The sequence below is a fragment of the Aotus nancymaae genome, unplaced genomic scaffold (assembly GCF_030222135.1).
Source record: "Aotus nancymaae isolate 86718 unplaced genomic scaffold, 86718_ANA_hifiasm-v0.15.2.pri h1tg000011l, whole genome shotgun sequence".
In the NCBI taxonomy this organism is placed as follows: Eukaryota; Metazoa; Chordata; class Mammalia; order Primates; family Aotidae; genus Aotus; species Aotus nancymaae.
This window is the reverse complement of record NW_026988422.1, coordinates 14,665,567-14,690,136: the sequence shown is the minus strand read 5'-3', so window position 1 is coordinate 14,690,136 and position 24,570 is coordinate 14,665,567. Positions and strand designations below refer to the sequence as shown.

The window sequence follows — 24,570 nt, the reverse complement described above, 5'->3', positions numbered from 1 at the left end:
TCATAGCTCAGACCCCCCTCACCTGGTCCCGTCTGTTTCTCTCTCCTTCTGTCTCTCATATGCAAATGGAAACTATATTTCAGGATGTGGTGCTGAGCGCTAACTGCCTCTTTAGGTCTCAGCCAGCTGCAGAACTTTGCTATGTCTTTGGCCTCATTCACATAGTTCATTTCTCCATTTTTCTGCCCTGGAAAATAAATATAGCCAGGGGACCCAAATGAAGTTGGTATTATATTGAACGGTAATGTGCAAGCCTTGATTCTGTATCATCAGGTTAGTTTCCTAGGATGCTGTAACAAGGTACCACAAAGTAGGTGGCTTGAAACAACAGAAAGTTATTCTTTCATAGTTCTTCAGACTAGAAGTCTGAATCAAGGTGTTAGCTGGGCCATGCTCCCTGTGAGACCTTCCTCTGGATAGAAACCTTCCTTGCCTCTTCCTGGCTTCTGGTGGTGTCTGTCAACCCCTGGCATTCCTTGGTGTGTGAATCTCTGCTCATCACTCTCTTCTCTGCCTCTGTTGTTACATGGCGGTCCCCTGGGTGTCTCTGTCTTCACATGCTGTTCCCTGTGTGTGCCTGTGTCCAGATTTCCCTCTTCTTATAAGTATTTCATTCATATTGGATTGGGGCCCTAATGACCTCATCTTAACTTGATCACATCTGCAAAGACAATACTTCCAAATAAGTTCACATTCATAGGTTCTAGGGGTTAGGACTTCAACATATATTTTTTGGACAATAAATCAACCCATAATATTAGGTTTGTAGGATTTTAAAGAAATAAATCATTCTCCAAAACACTGCCATTCCCTCACTGTCATATTATCTTCAGCTTTTACTTACTTGCTGTTAAAGTAAATTAACATGGAGACCAGGCCTGAAGAATTCCTGAGCAGACAAAGCCAATTAGGCCTCATAAATGTCCTGAACCTTGCTCGACTTGCAAATGTAAGTCGGGATCACAGGTGCGATGGTTCTTGCCTGTAATCCCAGCACTTCGGGAGGCCGAGATGGGTGAATCACCAGAGGTCAGGAGTTCAAGACCAGCCTGACCAATATGGTGAGACCCCCGTCTCTACTAAAAATACAAAAATTAGCTGGGGGTGGTGGTGGTCACCTGTAATCCCAGCTACTTGGGAGGCTGAGACAGAAGAATTGCTTGAACCCAGGAGGCGAGATTGCAGTGAGCTGAGATTGTGCACTGCACTCCAGCCTGGGCAAGAGATCCAGATTCTGTCAAAAACAAAAAACAAAAGATGAAACTTAAGGCAAACCAATCAGAAGCCACAAACTTAACTTATAGCTCTGTAAGTAGGAACTTCCCAGCAGGATAGACCAAGTAAAGCAGTTGTGTAACTGAACCAAGAAAATATTTTCTTTTCTTCATTTCTATTTTCACCCTATCAAAGCCTTCTGCTTGTGTTCCTTTGGCTGAGCCCAGGAAACCACTTCTGGTTTGGAGCTGCCTCATTGATGCATCTCTGTTTGCTCAAATACACTCTTTAAATTCTCATTGTGCTTCAGTTTACTTTTTAACACTGCCAAGCCTCTGCATGTCACAGCTGACTGACTGAAGATGGGACTTCTGGGAAAGTCCAGTGACTGTTATGTAAAAACAGCTGCCCCTGAGCAAAGCAGCCTTGCAGTACTGAATCCCTTTCTTTTCAGAAACTAGCAATTCTTATTAAATGGAGCATTTCATCCCAAGCTTTTCATAACTACTGCAGGGAGTTGAGCTACTTCAATCACAATTATACTTTTTTAAAAAAAGATAAGCATTAAAATAATTTCTATAGTTATTGATGTGACTGTTTAAGATTCCCTCAGTCTGATTCAGCCTTTAAAACTATTTTCTATACACTTAAAGTATAATAAAGAAAGAGATGTAGACCTAGATTTTATTTCTGGCACTAACACCTACTAGCTAGGTGGCCTTGGACAAATCACTTAAGTTATCTGGGCCTCGGTGTCTTTAATTGTAGAATGGGAACAGTAACACCCAGACTACCTATCTCCCTGGGTAGCTTCATCAGTCAAATGGTGGATGAAGTGGGACTGTGTTTTGTGACTTTAAAGAGCACCAGGGAGTGCAGAAGGCAGAGCTGTTTCCATTCCCATCCATTCATTAGTCAATCAGTTATTGACTGTTGTCTATGTGTGAAGACACACTTGTAAGCCCAATCACTCTTGGCAAAAAAATTATACAGTCTGTATCATGTAGGATATTAATTTCCTTTCACAGCCTGGCTTCCAGCTAGCCTGGAAGAGCGCATTCATAAAGTGCAGTTTATTCCTTGGGAGCTATTTATTCCCTATACTTTCAAATTCTCAGCGTTTTGTACTCAGAGCACCTTTCTAGAAAGAGGCAGTTTCCAGACCTCATCTCGCCAATTTCATTATGCCAACAATAATCTAGAATAAATACAGTCATATAAGCCTTCATCTTTTGGTTGATGATCTAGGTGTACATTAAAATGTTCAATTCAATAAAAACATGGGAAAACGTTGAAGAGAGGAATAGTCATTGGCAGGCCAAGCATACAGAAAAATGCACAGTCAGATTCTGCCTACTTTCTGATGAACTTTGTTCAATCGATAAATGTTTGACTCCCTATCCTGTGCCAGGCATTGTTCTGGACACAGGAGATACATCAATCAGCAGTGTACACATAGCACTCTTCTCTTCAATATCAGAGGTTTGCAAACAGGCCATTATATTGACATTCAGGTTCCTGTGGGGATTGCATGACATACATTTTGGGGGGAATATTTTCCTAAAGGATGAGTAGGAATTAACCAGAAAAGTAGGGGGAGGGCAGAGCAAGATAAATTTCCAAACAAAGGGGACAATGTGGTAAACATAAGGAAGAAGAGAGATGGTAAAATAAGCATATTTGAAGAATTAAGAGAATATTAGTTTGGCTGGAGCCTGAGGTGCATGAAGGGCTATTATAATCCTGAAGAGTGTTATAAATCATGTTGGGGCAGTTGGGGCTTTTTATTCTAAGGACAAAATTGTTGCCATGCCCATCCCTGGAAACTCAATGTTGCCTCTGTGGCTGCTGAGCAGCTGCTTCCTTGCATTGTTTCCCAAGTCAGTCTAGAGAAAGCAGATCTGATTGGCAGCACCTTGGCTACATGCCCATGCCAGAGCTTGGTGGGGGGTAAAAATAAGAGGTGGGATGAGAAAGTCTGTCGTGGAAAGGGTTCTACCTCTAGCTAACACTCATGAAATGGAGAATTTCCCCCAAACACGTAAGAATGATGTATTAATCCATTGTCATACTGCTGTGAAGAAATACCCAAGACTGGGTGATTTATAAAGAAAAAGAGGTTTAATGGACTCACAGTTCCACATGGCTGGGGAGGCCTCACAATCATGGCAGAAGGCAAAGGAGGAGCAAAGGCACGTCTTACATGGCGGCAGGCAAGAGAGCATGTGCAGGGGAACTGCTCTTTATAAAGCCATTAGATCTTGTGAGACATCACAATCACAAGAACAGCATGGGGAAAACCCACCCCCATTATTCAGTTACCTCCCACCGGTCCCCTCCCATGACACATGGGGATTATGGGAGCTACAATTTGAGTGGGGACACAGCCAAACCATATCAAATGGGTTTCAGACTGGGCAGTCAAAACATGGCTAAGCTCCCTTACACTTGGGACCCTTTTAATATGCGACGAATAGCAAGATTATCTTACAGAGCAGTTGTTCCATGGAACATACTTTGAGAAATGCTGTCTTGGATATTTTTTCACAGGAACTGGTGTAAAGATATTAAGTCCTGAAGAGTCTAACCAATTCTGGGCTATCTTTGCCTCTCACTCCAAGAGCTAATTGTTTTCTGCCTCTCCAGGTTTCTCAGTTTTTGCATTGGTCTCTTTCCTTTTTTTTTGAGATGGAGTTTCACTTTTGTTGCCCAGCTGAAGTGCAATGACACAATCTTGGCTCACTGCGACTTCTGCCTCCTGCGTTCAAGTGATTCTCCTGCCTCAGCCTCCCAAGTAGCTGGGGTTACAGTCAGGCACCACCACGCCCAGCTAATGTTTTGTATTTTTAGTAGACATGGGATTTCACCATGTTGGCCAGGCTAGTCTTGAACTCATGGCCTCAGGTGTCCACCCACCTCAGCCTCCCAAAGTGCTGGGATTACAGGCATGAGCCACTGGGCCCGGCTGCATTGGTTTCTCAGTGCCACTGACCTCCCTCTGGCTTTAGACATCCCCAGACTCCTGGGAGGCAGCCATCTGCCTGGGTTGGTTCAGTCTCCTTGCAGGTATCTGAATGTGCTCATCTCCTGTGCATGATTTCTTTTCTCCTCTTTATCTTTCCTGTTTCTTTCTCTCTATCTCTTGCTAGATCTCATACTTCTGTGAGGGGATTAGAAAAGGAAAAATAATTATTTTTCTGGTTTGAGGCAGAACTCAAGTATCCATGCCCTGGATTTTATTTCTACACATTGCAGGCAAGTGTCTTCTAGAGCTGTTCTGGGGCCTACTTAATTAATGCTCTGAAGATGGAAAAGCAGTAGAAAATTACTGTTATGATTATAAGAGTTATGATCTGACACTTATCAGCCATTTATTTTTGTAATAGAATTTATTGCCAAACTGGTGACTTTTATAACTTTAAATACACGTTTTTCAGGATATAAATATTACCTAAAGGAAACTGCTTTCTAAATGAGACAAAACCAATTATCTGTAAACATCTTCCTCTTCAAGACAACTTCTTGAGACAAGCAGAAGGGGCTTTAAGGAAGTCCATGTTTAAGAGAGAAAACCATTTCTAATCGTGGAGAGAACATTGTGGCAGAGATGATCCATACCACTTGAATTCACTCTGATGCTCAGAGGAGATGCTCCTCATTAAATGGGTGAAGGTATGGGAAATGGCAGCAGCACCCCAGCTTTCTCCCCTACGACATATTGATCCTTGCCTATGTCTGGGCCCACAAAGCCATTTCCAACAAACGCCCCAGCTTCAGCTCCCTCCATGAAGATGTTTGGTGGGGTTGGTTTTGGGGTTACTCAGCATCCAAAACCCTTGCATGTTCTGGAGGAACCACCCCCACTCCACCCCACTGTGTGAGCTTTGTGGGATGCAAGGCTGCCTATGGATGTCAAAGGGGCCAGATACAGGACTCATGCTTGGATAGTTGGCTTTGCCCATTTGGTACGTTCAATTGTGAGTAAATGACACAAAAATGAAGGGAGAGTTTAGAGTTCACTGGCAATGGTGATATCGATGGTGTCCATAGCAGCAGGGTCAAGGGGTGACCGTATCTGGTGGCAGTGGAGATGGTGGTGTCGAGGAAAAACCCCAACCAAACCATTCCTGTGGCATGACTGATGCTATAATATCCTGCAGTGTAGTCTCCCTTGGTCCCCAAATGTTGTCTGAGACTGGTAACTTAGGTTTGTGAGCTACTGGGCGTCTTTTTAATGAATTCTTTCTCTGCTTATATTTGCCAGTTGATTTCTGTTGTTTGCAGCTGAGACCCACACATGAACCTATGTCCTCGTTCCTTTTCTGTCCACGTCACTCACACCTCTCAGCTATTTTAGCGTCTCCCTGTCTACAGATCTCCCCAAATCTTATTGCACACCTAGATCTCACCACTGTTTGTCCTTATCCTCCAATGTTTATCCCTTTGCTGCACAGATCAATATCGTCTGACTCTCAGAAAGCTATAATTCTTCCTCCCTGGTGAAGGTGGTATAGAGAGAAAAGGGAAGCAAATACAGGATATTGTTTAGAAAGTAGGGGAAAAGAAGAAAATACAACTGTGGGCACGCAAATGTTAACTTTTTGGCTCATAACATATGCTCCCAGGTAGGGAGTTATTTAAGATAGATGTGAGTCACTTTGTCCACAAAAGGGCAGTTAAATCTAGAGGGACAGAAATAGTTGGTTAGTCCTGTTTGTCATGGCTTATCTTCATGGCTGCTTACTGGGGACCCAGAAATACCAGTTCTCAGGAATAACACTTCCATGAAGTAACAGACAGGCTAACTGCTTGGGTCTCCAAGCTGCCCTGTTCCTGGCACAAAGAAGGAACCCAGCATTGATGGAAATACACACACACACACACACACACACACACCCCAATCATCTGTAAACATCTTCCTCTTCACAACTAAAGCTTACCCCCTGGGATCCACAGGGAGTCAGAGTAAGACCATGGTACGTGGGAGGCTGTGGCTCTTTAAAACGCTAAAGAAAATTTGACAACTTCACAGTTTTACTTAATATCAACCCTGCTTGCCTGGTACACAGACAAATGGATGGCTGGACAATTCATAGGGGGAATACAATAATAAAAAATCTTGTTTAAGTTTTCAGTAATTGTAAGGGAGTCAGACATAATCTTAAATTACACAATCGAAAGACATGACTGAAAATATGGTATGATATTTAAAAATTATTTTTAGGGTTGTTGATAAGCATAGCCAATGTGCTCCCGTGGGCACATCTTGTGATTTAGTTGAAACGTACTGAGGAAATACCCTTAGGAACTTGAATTACATTCCTGGCTATGCTTCAAACTGGTGCATGATTTTGGGCAAGTAATTTATATCACTGAATCTCAGTTTTCTTCTCTGTTAAATAGGAATAGATTGGGGGATGTAAAAGGCACTTTGAACCTAAAAGCAGAAATACCATTTGACCCAGTAATCACATTACTGGGTATATGCCCAAAGGAATGTAAATCATTCTATTATGAAGATACCTGCATGCATATGTTCACTGCAGCACCATTCACAATAGCAAAGACATGGAATTAACCCAAATGCCCATCAATGATGGATTGAATAAAGAAAATGTGGCACACAGACATCATGGAATACTGGTGTCTTTTTTTCAGCCATAAAAAAGAATGAGATTATGTCTTTTGCAGGGACATGAATGGAACTGGAGATCATTATCCTTAGCAAACTAACATGGGAACAGAAAACCAAATAACACATGTTCTCACATAGAAGTGGAAGCTAAATGATGAGAACACATGGACACAAAGAGGGAACAACACACACTGGGGTCTACTGGAGGGTGGAAGATGGGAGGAGGAGAAGATCAGGAAAAATAACTGAGTTGGGTGATAAAATAACCTGGGTGATGAAATAATCTGTACAACAAAGCCCCATGACACAAGTCACCTATATAACAAACCTGCACGAGTACCCCTGAACTTAAAATAAAAGTTAAAAGAGAAATAAAATAATATTTCAAGAAAAAAACAATTTTTTAAATTGTGTTTTAGGTTTTGGGGTACATGTGAAGAACATGCAAGATTGTTGCATAGGTACACACGTGGCAGTGTGATTTGCTGCCTTCCTCCCCTTCATCTATATGTGGCATTTCTCCCCATGCTATCTCTCCCCAACTCCCCACCCCCCGCTGTCCCTCCCCTATTTCCCCCAACAGACCCCAGTGTATAGTGCTCCCCTCCCTGTGTCCATGGGTTCCCATTGTTCAACACCTGCCTATGAGTGAGAACATGCGGTGTTTGATTTTCTGTTTTTGTGTCAGTTTGCTGAGAATGATGGTTTCCAGGTTCATCCATGTCCCTACAAAGGACACGAACTCATTGTTTTTGATAGCTGCATAATATTCCATGGTGTATATGTGCCACATTTTCCCTGTCCAGTCTATCATCAATGGGCATTTAGGTTGGTTCCAGGTCTTTGCTATTGTAAACTGTGCTGCAATGAACATTTGTGTGCATGTGTCTTTATAGTAGAACAATTTATAATCCTTTGGATATATACCCAGTAATGGGATTGCTGGGTCAAATGGAATTTCTATTTCTAGGTCCTTGAGGAATCGCCACACTGTCTTCCACAATGGTTGAACTAATTTACACTCCCACCAACAGTGTAAAAGTGTTCCTATTTCTCCACATCCTCTCCAGCATCTGTTGTCTCCAGATTTTGTAATGATCGCCATTCTAACTGGTGTGAGATGGTATCTCAATGTAGTTTTGATTTGCATTTCTCTAATGACCAGTGATGATGAGCATTTTTTCGTATGTTTGTTGGCCTCATGTATGTCTTCTTTTGTAAAGTGTCTGTTCATATCCTTTGCCCACTTTTGAATGGGCTTGTCGAAAAAACCACAATTTTTAAAAAAAGTCCTTTGAGTTCTTAAAATATCGCTACCTCTTTCTTATAGTTTCAAAGGATTTTTATGTGTTTCTTTTAGTGATGGAAAAAAAAACCATAAAAAAGTCTCAAATGCAAAAAGTCTCCAATTATCTTTCTGTAGCTAAAGAGAGTTGACAAAGATAAGCTTATTGACTTGGATAAAGGAAATGATGGCACACGACATCAACACAAATATATACTGACTGCTTAAGGAACATGTGTTCTTCATCTTCCACCACTGGGAGATAAAGTTCCACCACTGGAACGCTATAGCAAAACCTTGATAATTGGGAGATCAGCCCTCTAGCAACTGAGATTATTCATCATGGCTCTGAATCAGAAAGTAAAGAACAAAATTTATCTCTATTCTAAGAAAATAGAGTATGCTTGCCATTAGCAAAGCCTCAAACAACCACAGGATATTGCCCAGAAAAGAGGGAGAGTCATGATGGGCTGGCCATGTTAATAAGAAATTGGAAAGACAAAAAGGACAGGAGAAGCAGAGAGACACAGATACATAAGGAAAGGGAGTTATAAGAGAATGGTCGAGTTTAGCAAGGCTGGTAGCAGAAGGGAAGGTTGGGAATGGAGATAAGAACACTGAGCACCAGGTGTGGAGCTGCTTCCAAGACTTCGCACCAAGGCAAAGTATAAATGTAAACATGCACACAGTAGTGTAATGGTAAAAATATAGGGAGATATTTTCAACAAATGATGCTGGAACAACTGGACAGCATATGTAGAAAAAACTCCCATCTAGACAGAGACCTCATACCTTTCACAAAAATTAACTTAAAATGGATTATATACCTAAATGTAAAATGAAAAACTATAAAACTTCCAAAAGATAGCAGAGGAGAAAAATCTAGGTGACTTTTGATTTGGTGACAGCTTTTTATATACATCATTAAAAGCATGGTCAATGAAAAAAATTAATATGATACTTTATTAAAATAAAAATGTCTGCTCTGTGTAAGACACTACTAAGAAAAGGAAAAGACAAGGCTCAGACAGGGAGAAAATATTCGCAAAATGTTTATGTGATAAAGGACTGGTATCCAAAATCTACAAAGAACTCTTAAAACTCAACAATAATGAATCAAACAACCAAATTTAAAAATAGGCAAAATATCTAAAAAGACACCTCACCAAAGAAGATATATAGATGGTAAACAAGCATATGAAAATATGCTCAACAACGTTGGAATTTGCAATTAAAGGGAATTGCCAACTAAAGCAACAATCAGATGCCACTATACACTTATTAGAATGATTAAAAGACAAAATTCTGATACCACCAAATGCTGATGAGGTTGTGGAGCAACAGGAACTCTCATTCATTGCTGGTGGTAATTCAAAATGATACAGTCACCTTAGAAGAAAGATGGTTTGACACTTTCTTACAAGGCTAAACATAGTCTTACTACATACTCCAGCAATCATACACCTAGGTATTTACCCAAATTAGTTGAAAACTATGTCCACACAAAAACACACACACATGGTTTATAGCAGCTTTATTCGTAATTGCTGAAAATTGATAGCAACCAAGATGTCCTTCAATAGAGGAATGGATAAACACACTGTGTTATATCCAGACAATGAAATATTATTCAGCATTAAAAAGAAATGAGGCATCAAGCCATAAAAAGACATGGAGGAACCTTAATGTTTTCCATATTGCTATGTAAAAGAAGCAAGTAGAAACATCTACAAGCTGTATAATTTCAACTTCTGCCTTCTTAGGGTCCTGGCCAGGCCTGAAAATAAAATTGGCCTAAGATAGATCAACAGGAGAAAAGCATACAAAGTTAATATAAATTTTTTGTGACACAGACACCCTCATGAGGAAATGAAGACCCAAAGAGATTTGAATACTTATATACTGAATTAGACAAAGAGTAGTCAATTGTAAAAATGTGACAAGGCAAAGGGGCTTGGGCTAAGGTGGTTAATGGCAGGGAGAAGTGGCTAGGAAGATAAGGGTTAGTCTAATAATGTTTGTACAGATGACCTTCTTTCTCAACTTCCCACCCTTGATGATGAGACTGTTACTTTCCTTTTAGTATAGAGAGAGTATCTTTCACATGAATTACATTTCCTGCTTTTAAGAAACAGAATGAAGGTCAGAGTGACCTTCTTGCATCTGTTGTTTTTCAAGTGCTTTTAATTCAAAATAGTCAATATGCCAGAGTAGCATATTGTGGAGTGGCATGTTCTGAACTCCTTCACAACTACATGACATTCTGGAAAAGGCAAAACTATAGAGACAGTAAAAATAAAACAAAATCAGTGGTTGTCAGGGGTTCAAGAGGAGGGAATAAAGGATGAATTAGTGGAACACAGAATACTGAAAATTAAATTGGCCTAAGATAGATCAACAGGAGAAAAGCATACAAAATTAATATAAATTGTTTGTGACACAGACACCCTCATGAGGAAACGAAGACCCAAAGACACAGTTAGATTTGAATACTTATATACTGAATTAGACAAGGAGTAGTCAATTGTAAAAATGTGACAAGGCAAAGGGAGGTGAAACTATTCTGTACATACCATAGTGGTGGATATACAACATTATGCATTTCTCAAAATCCATAGAACTGTGCAACACCAAGAGTGAAACCTAATGTGAAATACAGATTTTAGTTAATAATAAATACATACTGGTTCACTATTAGTGTACTTCAATAATGCAAGATGTTAATAAGGGGGGAAATTTTATGGGGGTGGCGTGGAGAGAAGGTATCAATGAGGAAGCAAATGAAGTCAAAATACTTTAGAATCCTGGGTTAGGCAGAGGAAGGGGCAAACTTGTATACGCTTTTGAAGGTCCAAGGTATCAGCTCTAAGTACTCCAGCTAACCAGAGAATGCTTTTACTCAGGACAACATATTACTTCATTATAAACTTTAATTTTCCATCATTTTCAGAAATAAAGTATTTTATTCAAATGCTTAGAGTTTAATCAAAACTTAGGTGATCCTCACCTTTAAATAAATCATACTTGACTATTAATAACTATGTATTATCACCCCTGGCCAGCCTTGAGACCAACTGTAGAAGGCTAGGTCCAAAAAACGTTTCTTAAAATTATGATTTGAGAAATAGCTCCTAAAATGCTTTTCGGTGGTCCAAACAGGGAGAAAATTTCCTGGTTGTTGGGAGCTGTGACAGGGAAGTGAATTATAAATAGCTTTCTTATTAGAAAAGAAGGTGTATATTCAACTTTCTCTGGACACACTTATCAACATAAGATACCTTTAAACCAACTTCGCTCTTCTTGTTCAACTTGCTGAAAAATGCCCTGTTCAGTCTTGTACAAAAAATCAGCATCTCATGTCCTTCTTTATAATGGCAAAATCAACTTTTTTTGTTTATTATTGTCACAGCAAAAAAAAAAAAAAAAAAAAAAGAAAGAAAGAAAGAAAGAAAACTGAGAGAATAAAAATTCAAAGTAAGGAGTTATTTCAACAATAATTTTTAATTAATTTTATTATAAATAACATTCAATAAATAACTTACATTTGCTGTATAACACTCAGCTTTAATTTTCCCTCTACAGGAACACTCTCTTTTTAAAAAAGTTTTTTGCTTTTGTTATTTTTAATTGACACATACCCATTGTACATATTTCTGGGGACAGTGTAATATTTTGATACATGCATGGAATGTGTAATGACCAAATCAGGGTAATTAGCATATCCATTACCTCAAACATTTATTATATCTTTGTGTTGGAAACATTCAAAATAAGCTCTTCCAGCTATTTGAAAATATATAATTCACTGTTGTTAATTATAGTCATCCTACAATGCTATAGAATACTGGAACTTATTCCTCCTATCTAGCTATAATTTTGGGTCCTTTAACCAACCTTTGGCTATCTCTCTCTCCCACCTACCCTTTTCAGCCACTAGCAACCATTATTCTACTCTGTACTTCTATGAGACTAATTCTTTTTAGCCTCCACATATGAATAAGAACATGTGGTATTTGATTTTCTGTGCCTGACTAATTTCACTTAACATAATGTCCTTCAAGTTTATCCATGTTGCTGCAGATGACAGGATTTCATTCTTTTTTTAAATGGCTGAATACTATTCCATTGTACATGTAGTATTCTATTATGTATTTCACGTTTTCTTCATTCATTCCTCTGTTGATGGACACTTAAGTTGATTCTACAATTCAGCTATTGTGAATAGCGCTGCAATAAGCATGGGTGTGCAAATATCTTTTTTTTTTTTTTTTTTTTTTTTTTTTTTTTTTTTTTGAGACGGAGTTTCGCTCTTGATACCCAGGCTGGAGTGCAATGGCGCGATCTCGGCTCACCGCAATCTCCGCCTCCTGGGTTCAGGCAATTCTCCTGCCTCAGCCTCCTGAGTAGCTGGGATTACAGGCACGCGCCACCGTGCCCAGCTAATTTTTTGTATTAGTAGAGACGGGGTTTCACCATGTTGACCAGGATGGTCTCGATCTCTTGACCTCGTGATCCGCCCGCCTCGGCCTCCCAAAGTGCTGGGATTACAGGCTTGAGCCACCGCGCCCGGCCCGCAAATATCTTTTTGACAAACTGATTTCCTTTCCTTTGGATATATTAGTCAGTAGTGAGATTGCTGGATCATATGGTAGTTCTATTTTTAGTTTTTGAGAGGCCTCAATACTATAATGACCCTACTAATTTACATTCTCATGAACAGTGTGTTATGAGTTCTCTTTTCTCTGCATGCTTGCCAGCATTTGTTGTCTTTTTGATCATCGCCATTCTAACTGGGGTAAGACGCTATTTAGATGTGGTTCTGATTTGCATTTTCCTGATGATTGGTGATGCTGAGCGTTTTCTTCACATATCTCTTGAACATTTGTATGTCTTCTTTTGAGAAATGTCTATTCAGCTTATTTGTCCATTTTTAAATTGGATAACTAGTTCTTTGCTGTTGAGTTGTTTGAGTCCTTGTACACTCTGGATATTAATCTTTTGTTGGATGAATAGTTTGTGAATATTTTCTCCCATTCTGCTGGTTGTCTCTTTACCCTCTTGGTTGTTTGATGTGCAAAAGCTTTTTAGTTTGATATAATCCCATTTGTCTATTTGTTTTTGCTTGCATTGCCTATGCTTTTGAGGTCTTCTCTATAGAATTTTTGCAGAGACCAATGTCCTGAAATGTTTCCCTGTGTTTTCTTCTAGCAGTTGCATAGTTTTCGGTTTTACATTTAAGTCATTATTTTACTTTGATTTGATTTTTGTATATGGTGACGGAGAGGGGTCAAGTGTCATTCTTCTGCATATGGATATCCAGTTTTCCCAGCACCATTTTAAATATGTGGATTTATTTCTGGGTTCTCTATTTTGTGGAATGCTATCTTTTAACATGAAAGTCAATAGCTTCCCTACATAAATTGTTTTTACACATATTTTTAGAAACATTATATATAAAAGCCAAAGGATCTTTGAGGACTTAATAGAATACAATGTTTTTCTGATTGCTAACTTCAGTTTTTAAGCAAAAGACAAATTTTCAGGTGTTTTTGTTTGTTTGTTTACTAGCATAGCCAACTAATGTATTAAGAAAACTACAAAGTTTTCACTTTCAAAATATCCAAGAAAAGAAAAAAAGGAATGATCATAAATGTTGGGTTTTTTTCTTTGTTTTTTATGTATGTGTGAAATAGAAAAGACTGATTATATCAACTGGCAGATCTATGATATGTTTGATATCTTCCTTTTCAAATAAGCACAAAGGATAGTGAGGCCTCATTTCAAATAGCTCATTACATGTGCTTTTGAATCATTGATGCACCATCGTGGTGTATTGATACAAAATTTCTGTTAGCTCCAAAGTTAAACAATGTAGGAAGAGGTGGTTATCATACTCTGGGGAACTGCATGGCAACATGTGATAACATGAAAACTGTGTGGTTATTTCTATTTGAAAAGAAGAAAGAAATGCTGGCATCTTCCAGCAACAAAGAAGTTTCAAGGTATCACAAGTATCTTCAAGACCAAGTATCTTGGTCTTTTAGATTCAAGTCCACAGAGAGAAAGAAATGACATGGAAGATACTTCAAGTAACAAGCTGAAACCAAAAGCAAGAAAGGAAGAAAGGCTGAAAATCTCTATACATTGCATCAGATGCCTAAAATATCTCAGAAGGGACCATCACAGCAGTAAAAAAGTAAAACAAAACGACAACCAAAAAGCCAAACTCAACGTGATAGCAATCTTACTGACATGGTACTCAGCAGGAATGCCAGCAAGGGAAAAAAGGGAACTGGAATGTAAGTTCAGCTCATGTGGCAGGATGGATGGAAACAAACCAAAATAAAATCACCTCCAAGAAGTGAAGAACCCTATGGGAAATTTCTAGAAAGGAAGAAAAAAAATAGTCTTAAAGAAACAGTAAAATTTTCATTTGCTTCCTTTTATGAGACAAAGAGTTAGAAATGTTCTTTTCTGCAAGAAGCTTATTCTACTTGTGTATACTTAAGAAAAAGAATTACAATCTGACACATTGTGGAAAAAGAACAATGACCCTTAATGCTTCAAGAAAGGTTAAAAACACAATCCTCTCATCTTATCAGTGGGGAAAACAAATGTCAATGGGAGAACAGGATTTGATGAAGGTCTCCGGGTAGTGAAGGGGATAAAAACACATGCCTCCTGGTACCCTATCCCATGCTCATCCCCAGTATTGCTCTGCCTCTTAGTTGTTTGTTTTCCTTGCCTAGGTAAAACTAAAATGTGTTTACTGTGAAATATTGGAAAAATTCATAGAAGTTCAGAAAAGAGCATTAAAATCTTCTGCAATCTTATTCCCCAGAAATAATGCAAAGTTTATAATATTTCAGAAACCACTAATGAAAACTTATACTATAGAAAGTATCTTGAGAATTCAACAGTCCATGACTTGAGTAAAACTGTGGACCTTAAATCAGGTACTCAGGAGTCTTTGCCTTAGGTATCACTGACACAATTTGTTGCACTGTTCAGGCCTTCAGTTTTTCATGAAAAAAAATTATGTACTTATCTCTTTAACTCTAAATTCAAAACTGATAATTAGTAAACGTATTAAATGGTCTAGGGACAGATTTGCAGGTGACCCAACAGATAATCTGGATGATGAAACCCAAAAGATGACAGGATGACAACCAATCATGTCATCTTTCCTTGTGGTTCCCTGAAAGTCATTGAAATATAATTTTATTAGTGATAGAGAGAGGAGAGAAGAAACCTGCTTTCTGTGTTAGAGTGAGAGAGCTTCTTATCTATACCCACTATATAAAATACTTAGAATAATAGGTTGTTTATAACAAGATTTTAATGTAAATGAAAGCAATAATTGGATCAAATAAGAATCTATGTGCCGGCCGGGCGCGGTGGCTCACGCCTGTAATCCCAGCACTTTGGGAGGCCGAGGCGGGTGGATCGCAAGGTCAAGAGATCGAGACCATCCTGGTCAACATGGTGAAACCTCGTCTCTACTAAAAATACAAAAAATTAGCTGGGCATGGTGGCGCGTGCCTGTAATCCCAGCTACTCAGGAGGCTGAGGCAGGAGAATTGCCTGAACCCAGGAGGCGGAGGTTGAGGTGAGCCGAGATCACGCCATTGCACTCCAGCCTGGGTAACAAGAGCGAAACTCCATCTCCAAAAAAAAAGAATCTATGTGTCCATACTGATATAAATAAAAGAAATAAGTAAATAAATAAATGAGAGAAGAAAAATCTCTTTCTTACAGTAGAATATTAACTGATAAATGTAGGAGGAACAATGAATCAGAAGATCACTAGTTGGAAACCATCATAGTAAATCATAGTAAAATCTAATTCAGGCAAGAATAATCAATGGATGCTAAAACTAGTTGTTGAAAGTTTGATGAGGCATAGACTATTTACATAGTATCAAGGTATTACTTCACAAATGGCTTTTTTTTTTTTTTTTAAGAGATGGAGTCTTACTCTGTTGTCCAGGATGGAGCGCAATGGCCCAATCTCAGCTCACTGCAGCCTCCGCCTCCCGGGTTCAAGCAATTCTCCTGCCTCAGCCTCCCTAGTAGCTGGGATTACAGGTGCCCACCACCATGCTCGGCTAATTTTTGTATTTTTAGTAGAGGTGGGGTTTTGCCATGTAGGTCAGGCTAGTCTCGAACTCTTGACTTCAGGTGATCCACCCACCTCGGCTTCCCAAAGTGCTGGGATTATAGGTGTGAGCCACTGCACCCAGCCCACAAATCACTTTTTAATTATAAAAGGAAAATAGTAACTTGATAGTGGAGAAATCTGGAAGAAACCACACTAGTAATAGGAAAAGACAGTATCACGTGCCTCTGATATGATGCACTAAGGATGCAATGTCAGTTCTGCGTGTTCTGTCAAAAGTGTATAGCCTGGATCTAATAATGAGGAAACCTCAGACAAATCTGAATTGTGAAACATTCTACAAAACTGGCTGTACTCTTCAAAAATGTTGCACTCCTGAAAGACAAAGAAAGAACAAGGAACTGTTCTAGATTAAGATTAAGGAGACTAAAGACTCATGATAATTAAATGCAATGTGTGTTCTAGGATTGGATCCTGGACCAAAAGGGAGGAAAAAAAACCACGTCTGCTTTAAAAATACATTATTGGAAAATTGGTGAAATTTGAATAAGCTATACAGATGAAATAGGAGCATTTTATAAGTGTTAATTTTGTGATTTGGTAACTGTTTAATGGCTATATAAGAAAATGCCCTTATTTAGAAGAAATAGACTTTGAAGTATTTAGGGACAAAAGAAAGAGCAGCATGTCTGCAACTTATTCTCAAGCATTTCAGAAAAAATAGTTTACTTATAGGGAGAATGAATAATAAAGCAAATTTGACAAAATGTTAATAAGTGGGAAACATGAGAGAAGGGCATGTTGGTGTTCTTTATACTGTTCTCACGTTCCTGTAAGTTTGAAGTTATTTGAAAATTTAAAGTTACAGAAAAAGAAGCAACAAATGGAGAATTCTGTGAAGATAGTGTCAGTAGAAGCACACATTTTTGAATCTTTCTGAAAAGCCCCTGTGGAAACAGAACAACTGGGATACAGAACCGACATTCTGTAGAGAACATCTAAAAAAAAAAAAATCCCAAGTTGACGAAGTATCCCTAAAAGCCCCAAAACACGGGTGGGTGAGAGCAAGTTATCAACAGCTTCAACACCTCCATAGCAGTGGCAATTGTGTGGGTGGAAGCAGAGGAAAGGCATGGAGCTCTGATGGCTCTAAGAATCAGAGAACCCTAAAATCCTTCAAGAAGTGCTCAGCGAGAAGATTGCAGGGCCAATCTGAGAACAGCAGTTGAAACTGTGGAGGGTTTTGGAGGCTCCAATTTTTGGGTAAGTGTAAGGATGCTTCAGGAGGTATAGAACATTCTGGAACAGTGTTGGCCTCATGAATTCTCAAAATGAACTAATTGGGTCAGGCATGGTGGCTGTAATCCCAGCACTTTGGGAGGCTGAGGTGGGCAGATCACCTGAGGTCAGCAGTTTGAGACCAGCCTGGCCAACATGCAGAAATCCTGTCTCCACTAAAAATTTAAAAATGAGCCAGCTGTGGTAGCACATGCCTGTAATCCCAGCTACTCTAGAGGCTGAGGCACTAGAATCCCTTGAACCTGGGAGGCAAGGGCTGCAGTGTCCTGAGATTGTGCCACTGCACTCCAGCCTGCGCGACAGAGCGAGGATCTGTCTTGGAAAAAAAAAAAAAAGAAGACACATGAAAGACTATGCTTCTCTCTTTGCTGTCTTGGCCATGTGAGGACACAGCAAGAAGGAATTTATCTATAAGCCAGGAAGCAGGCCCTCACCAGACATGGTATTTGATGATGGTCGTTTGTTATATCAACCTAGATGGACTGAGACAATCCAATCATTCAGAAAATGTGCTAATGAGATGAGTCTTTCCTCTAACAAGTACTAGTGCAGTTCAGCAAAAGGACGTGGGAGGACAGCAGAGGAGGCTTCTTGGTCCCAGTACATAAAGCATAAGCCTTCCTATACGAGACAGGGAGAACTCAGGCCATCATATCAAAGTTTTACATTCTTCTGTGTAACTAGTAATGCATGTAGCTAGAAGTTGCCACTGGAGTGTTCACATGGGCATTTCATTGTTCGTAAGGACTGGGGAGGCTTTTCGAATCTGGATCCAAGAGACTGGTTTAACTGGTTCTAGGTATACAATTACTGGTTATATTAACAAAGCTGAAGGTTGTTCATTGGGCATGGAAAAGTATAGTATATGTCATTAAAAGATAAACGCCTCAGTTCATAAATGAAATAAAAGAAATACTTCCAGGGAAATATTTCAAATTTAAAAATCTATGGCAAAGTAAATTCTTACAGGAAAACCTCAGAGAAACCAGCTTGTGGTACAGTGGTTAGATTTTATTTAAGCGTTTCTTATCACCATCTAGCTCAAACAGAAACATCTGATTGTTGCTGCCACCTGTCTTTACAAGGGTATTCTCATTTCCCAGTAAACCTGCATTTGTGCCCTCTGTCCCAGTCAAACATATCCCTGGCGACTTTCCCAACAAGGTAATTTCCTTCTAGTCTGGCTGAGACCTGTGGTTACAGAACACCCTGTTCGCACAGTACAGCTCTTCTCTTCTTAAAGAGAGTCTCCAGACACTTCCCTCCAGAGAAATGAAACGAATCATGATCTTGCCTAACCTGCACCTCCAATTATTATTTTCATCATTCTTATTTAAAGCAATCACTCCATTCTCTCAGTGATTTTTTTTAAGGCAACTTCATATTTACATTACCCTATGCCTGGAAGGCATATGAGACTTCCTGGTGCTGAGTTCAGCTAACTAATATGACACAAGCTTGACTAAAAGTTCTCTGGGACAGTTTGGTATAAGAGATACAGCGGCTGAAAGGAAAGATTAGGAGCAATGGCTCCCACAACAGCTTCCTATATTTAAGCCTAAACTTAGAATAGACTTTCTCCTCCCAGGCACAGGAAAAATAATGGCAAGCAACAGTGGCTTGAAGAAAAAGAAAATAAAGATTAAAGCTCAAAAACTAGACATTTTTTTCCTGAACCAAATTATTTGTTGCACTGAAGAGGGGAGGTGGGCAATGACCCTGCAGGGCAGAAAGACTTACGTTATCAAGACTGCAGATTAAAGGAAAAGCGGCCATGTCCAAGCTTCTGCTCTAAAGCTCATAGATCTGGGATCAAACATCTCCATTTAGCAGAGTCCCTTAGTGAGTAGGGGATGAGCAGTGGGCAAAAATTGCACAACATGGGAGAGTGTCAAAAGTTTAGAGGGTGGGAGTCAGCATTTGAGGGGGTGTGAGGGGATGGCCAAGAAGGTAGTGACAAACCAGCGCCTGAAAGAGAGCATCACTGTCTTGAAGTCCCCCTGGTGGTAAATTGTAGGAACAGCATGACGTGGGTTTCTGATTTAATCGATCACCTATCCTGTGCTATGATGTAATTCCTCTATGTTATTCCAAACTTCCAGTAAAATTCTGCTACATCCAACAGCTTTGGGTTCCTAGAAGAAGGGGCTGCTGGTATCTAACACAGGACAAAAAGAACCAAGAAGAGAGTAGGCCATCAGTAGGAACCGAGAGTAATGGTTTGGCCAGACAGATCAAGAGAATGTCTTCTCTGGAGAAAACAACAGAAATACTGGCTGGTGAGAAGGGGAGGGTAATTTCCGACTACCATATTTGCATATTAAAGCTTGGTCCCAGAAAGCTGCAAGATTTGAGGACATCTGGTTTATATTGTGCATACTGGCATTAAGATAATTGAAATTCTTGTTATCTACTGCTCCCATAGTTCCCAGCTTTGTATTTCTCAGTTTAGTAATATTTTAATAAAAATTCTAGGGACTGCTTGGGTTGTCAACTTTTTATTATGTCATTCCAAGATATTTTAAAAACCGTTTCATAAAATAAAGGACATGTTCACACACACAGACAAAATAGCACATCATAATAGAACAATTTTTAAAATGTGTTCTTATAAAAACCAAATTTGTTTTATGAAATAATTTTTTTTTTTTGAGACAGAGTCTTGCTCTGTCACCAGGATGGAGTGCAGTGGCACGATCTCTGCTTACTGCAACCTCTGCCTCCCAGGTTCAAGTGATTCTCCTGCCTCAGCCTCCTGAGTAGCTGGGACTACAGGTGCATGCCACCACACCCAGCTAATTTTTGTATTTTTAGTAGAGACGGGGTTTTACCATATTGGCCAGGATGGTCTCAATCTCTTCACCTCAGCCTCCCAAAGGGCTGGGATTATAGGCATGAGTCACTGTGCCCAGCAAGAAATTTGTTTTTATGTTTTTATCTGAAATGGTCTCACATTTTTCAGACTATTAAATTGAAAACAGTATACATTTCATTTTATTTAGCTTTAGCTTAAAGATATTTTAACCCTTTCTTCACTTATTTGTTCATTTTCAGAAAAAATGTTTATAAGCCTCTTTAAAAAGAAATTTGTTTTTTAAAAGACAGCGTATCACTCTGTCCCAGGTGGGAATGCAGTGACAAGATCTCAGCTCACTGCAGCCTCAAACTTTTGGGTTCAAGTGATCCTCCTGCCTCGGCCTCCTAAGTAGCTGGGACTACAGGCACCTGTACCATCACACCCAGCTAATTAAAATTTTTTTTTTTTGTAGAGAGAGGGTCTCATTATGTTGACCAGTCTGGTCTTGAACTCCCGGTCTCAAGCAATACTCCCATCTTGGCCTCCAGAGTACTGAGATTACAGGTGTGAGCCACCATGCCTGGCTTATAAACCTCTTATATGCCATTCACTGTGCTAGGTACTGGAGCGCAGAGATGAACATGACTTTGCCCTTGCCCTTCACTGTGCTAGGTACTGGAGCGCAGAGATGAACATGACTTTGCCCCTGCCCTAAATAACTCAAGGTTTACTAGGGAAGGTTTGCTAGGGAAGTCAAGCAGGTGATCTCAAGTGCAAAACTCACGCAGTACTAAGGGGAAAATGTAAAAGCAACAATTCAAAAGCAGATAGTCTGTCTCTAAGCAGAACTGCAAGAAATACCAAAACCTGATGCCAGGATTTAGTCAGCCACGTAATTTGAGTTTTCTTACCAATGATTTGGGGGAAGCTGAGACTTACTCCAGAGATCATGGAGTTTTCAGACTTTTTTCTGCTCCCAGCCAATCACAGGACTAGGAACACACCTCCTGTGCAGTATGTCAGCCAACCGATGAGTATTCCCAAGATAGATAGAAAGAGGTTGGGTATGTGGGATTTGGGAAACAAAAACTGCAGGCTCTCACTTGTCTACCATGGAATGGCTCTGCACACAGCCACTCTGCTCACTATGGAACACATAACCTGAAGGTTATGGGAGGACAGAGCAGGGTGAGGGCTGTGTTACCATGGTGACAGTGCCATAGGATTTGGTGCCAGACTGGAGATGGGGCATTCAGGGCACTTCCTGGCTACGCGGAGCTGAAAGATGTCTGGGAGCAGTGTTAGGCACATTGGTCCCCTCTGCCCAATACAAACCACCCTCACTATGTGAAACGTTTTCTAGTTCTGATCTGGAGTGAGAATCAAAGAGGGAGGCATATCATGGTATCCCAATCATCTGGTTCCGGAATTTTTCTAGAGGGTAGAGGATGCTGGTATAGTTAAAGGATACATAAACACATTTATATGAGAAGAAGATACAGAGGTTGGTACACTGGGGAGTCCCTTCTCTCTCTCCCCATCCCCGCCCCCCCGCCTGTGCTCCAGAGGTACCACATTAGAGGAAAGAAATGAACTATATGCATTTTCTTACATTATATAATCTGGGTATGTATGTCAAAGGGATAGTCTCTGGGACATTCCCCCCATCCCCCCAATCTTCCCTCAACTCTTGTCAAAAATAGGTCTAGAACTTTCACACAATCATCCATCCGTATTTAAAATCAAAACCTGGATGGATCAGCCTATGGCTGCAGTTCTCACGTCTTTGCCCGGGTCTTCTGGCGTCTCTGAAGCACTTAAGTGTGACAATGGTACAGAAACGCAGGAAGTGACTATTGAATGCACAGAGGTTCTGCGGCTTCCGTCCATTCTCACACAATTTCCATTTTAGATTGTAAGCATCTCTCCCTCCCCATGCGCTATGAAATAGAAGGGTCTGGCTGAATCATCCGCTTGAAATGAGGGCTCTTCCCTGCAGGGGACTGGGAACCGAGGTGCGGTCCTTCTGCGCGCTCCGCACCACAGCCCGCAGCCCTAGAAATCAGGATTTTCCTGGAGAAAGGCCCGGCAGGGAGCCAGGACCCGCAGACGGCGCGGGGAACTGGCGGCTCTGCAAAGCCCAGAAATGCCCGTGACCAGGCCAGGGAGCCGCGAGGCGAAGCAGAGTTGCCCCCAAGGCGTGTTGCGGCAGCGCGGGCAGGGCAGTGATTGCTTCGGAGGAGAAAGGGAACGAACGCCCCCTGGTCCCCGAGGTCTCCCAAGGTCAATTCCCGGGGAACTCCAAAGCAGCGACGTGGCTCTGAGGTCTGGCAAGTTCTAGGAGTCGAGCGAGGGGAGCGAGTGTCTTACCTGGCCGGGCTGGCTGGTGTAGTTGAAGGAGAAGATGTTCTCGGTGCTGAGGCTCACCACCCCGGTGTAGACATGGTCAAAATCGGCGCCCCTGGCAGGGTCCCGGGGGTCGCGGCGCGGTGCTGGGAGCTGCCTGGGGGATTTCGCCGGGTGCCCGGGCGCCGCCGCCAGCAGGAGCCAGGGCAGCGCGCGGAGCAGCGCGAGCATGGTGGGCACCGCGCCTAGGCTCGGAAGCCCAGCCACCCTGGAGAGGGGGCGAGCGCGGAGGGTCCTTCCAAAGCCCGGTGCAGGGCCGGGCGTCGGCTTCAGCGCCGCGCGGGCGATGAGCTGGCGCTGACGAAGGGCCGATCAAATATTGATGCTGCCGCCTGGGGTCTCCACGGGAGGTCACGGGTGGAGAGTAGCGGGGACGGAAGAAGTGGTGATGGGGGGCTGCTGCTTTTTCCTCCGGCTTCGAAGTCCCCGTTTTCTCATCGCCGAGAATCCCCCCACTTACCCAGCCGGAATTTAGACCGATCTCTTCTCCCTCAACCTCAACAACAGCAATAACAAAAGGGCACTGGAGTCATTAAAAAGAAATATCCACTAGTCTCGAAAAGTCAACCTGATCCCACATCGAGGCGGAAATTCGGTCTCTTTCAAATACGCGTGCACCCTGGCTGCAGGAGAAGAAATAGAAAGCAAAAGAGCCCGTCCCCCAAGAGGGTGCGCGAGTTCACTTTCCCAGGCTGCTACCTGCAGAGAACTCTCTGAACGATGGTTACTCTCTATTCTCCCCTAATAGAACCTCTCCTCAGACACCTGTTTTATTTCTTTATTACCTCCTACTCTCCAAGGAGAATCTCTCGTCACCACGTTCTCTCCCTCACCATATGTGTATGTATGTAAATATGTACAGTAAAAAAAAAAATATATATGGTAAAGAGAACACTTTCCAGCACTGCCTGAAGTCTGGTCCCGGAAGTTGTCAAAAACGACTCAGACTAACTAGATTTATGCAGAAGGCATTTCTTTCCAACCCACCCTCCTGCCTACTTTGCCATTTCAGTGACTTCTCCCAGATTCCAGGAGAATCCCCAGGATTCTAAATTGCTTTCTTAAAGGCAGAAACCACAGCCCATCATAAAAAGGAAATACCTTTCCGGTAAAAATTAGAGGATTAGATTTAAAGAGTTTAAAAGTCAGATAAGGAGCAGAATGAGAATGAACATTGAACAATCATAATTTAGGTGTGGAAGAGAACTCACCGTTTTATTTTCGCTTCGTTACTTGTATACTAGAAAAAGAATACAATTGTGTTCCACCTGAAAGACCATTTAAAAAGAAGCCACTAAGAAGAAAAAGATCTTGTTCAAAAATTTAAGATTACAGATTAAAATCATAGTACTTATGATCTTAAAAAAGATGGATTTGTTTTTGTTTTTACCTCGTCTAATTCCTTTAATTTCTTAAAACATCAAGAATGAATGTAATACATTTGCTGTAAAGTTTTCTGTGAAATCAGAAAACAGTGCTGATGAAAGATTAAGTTAGATGACTCCTTATTAGGGCAATCTCCACTTTTAAAGTTTTAAATGTTCTTGGCCAGGTGCAGTGGCTCATGCTAATCCCAGCACTTTGGGAAGCTGAGGTGGGAGGCAGGCTGGCTTGAGGCCAGGGGTTCATGACCAGTCTGGGCAACATGGTGAAACACCATCTCTACCAAAAAAATAAAAAAAAAAAGAAATAGCTGGGTGTTGTGGTGCATGCCTGTATTCCTAGCCACTTGGGAGGCTGAGGTGGGAGGATTGCTTGAGCCTGGGAGATTGAGACTGTAATGAGCTATGGTTACCCCACTGCACCTCAGCCTG

General features: G+C 40.9%; 1 protein-coding gene across 2 annotated transcripts in view; it reads right to left on the bottom strand.

Annotated features, from left to right (window-relative positions):
• Positions 1-23,642, bottom strand: part of SIDT1 (SID1 transmembrane family member 1) — an 87,941-nt gene extending 64,299 nt beyond the window's left edge. Inside the window, exon 1 of one of the 2 annotated variants that reach the window (XM_012464001.2) lies at positions 22,721-23,642. In XM_012464001.2, coding sequence (XP_012319424.2) covers positions 22,721-22,927 — 207 coding nt within the window. In that variant the 5' untranslated portion in view covers positions 22,928-23,642. The remainder of the gene's footprint in view (positions 1-22,720) is intronic. The other variant, XM_012464002.2, reaches the window with a different exon arrangement.
• Between the last annotated feature and the right edge of the window lie 928 nt (positions 23,643-24,570).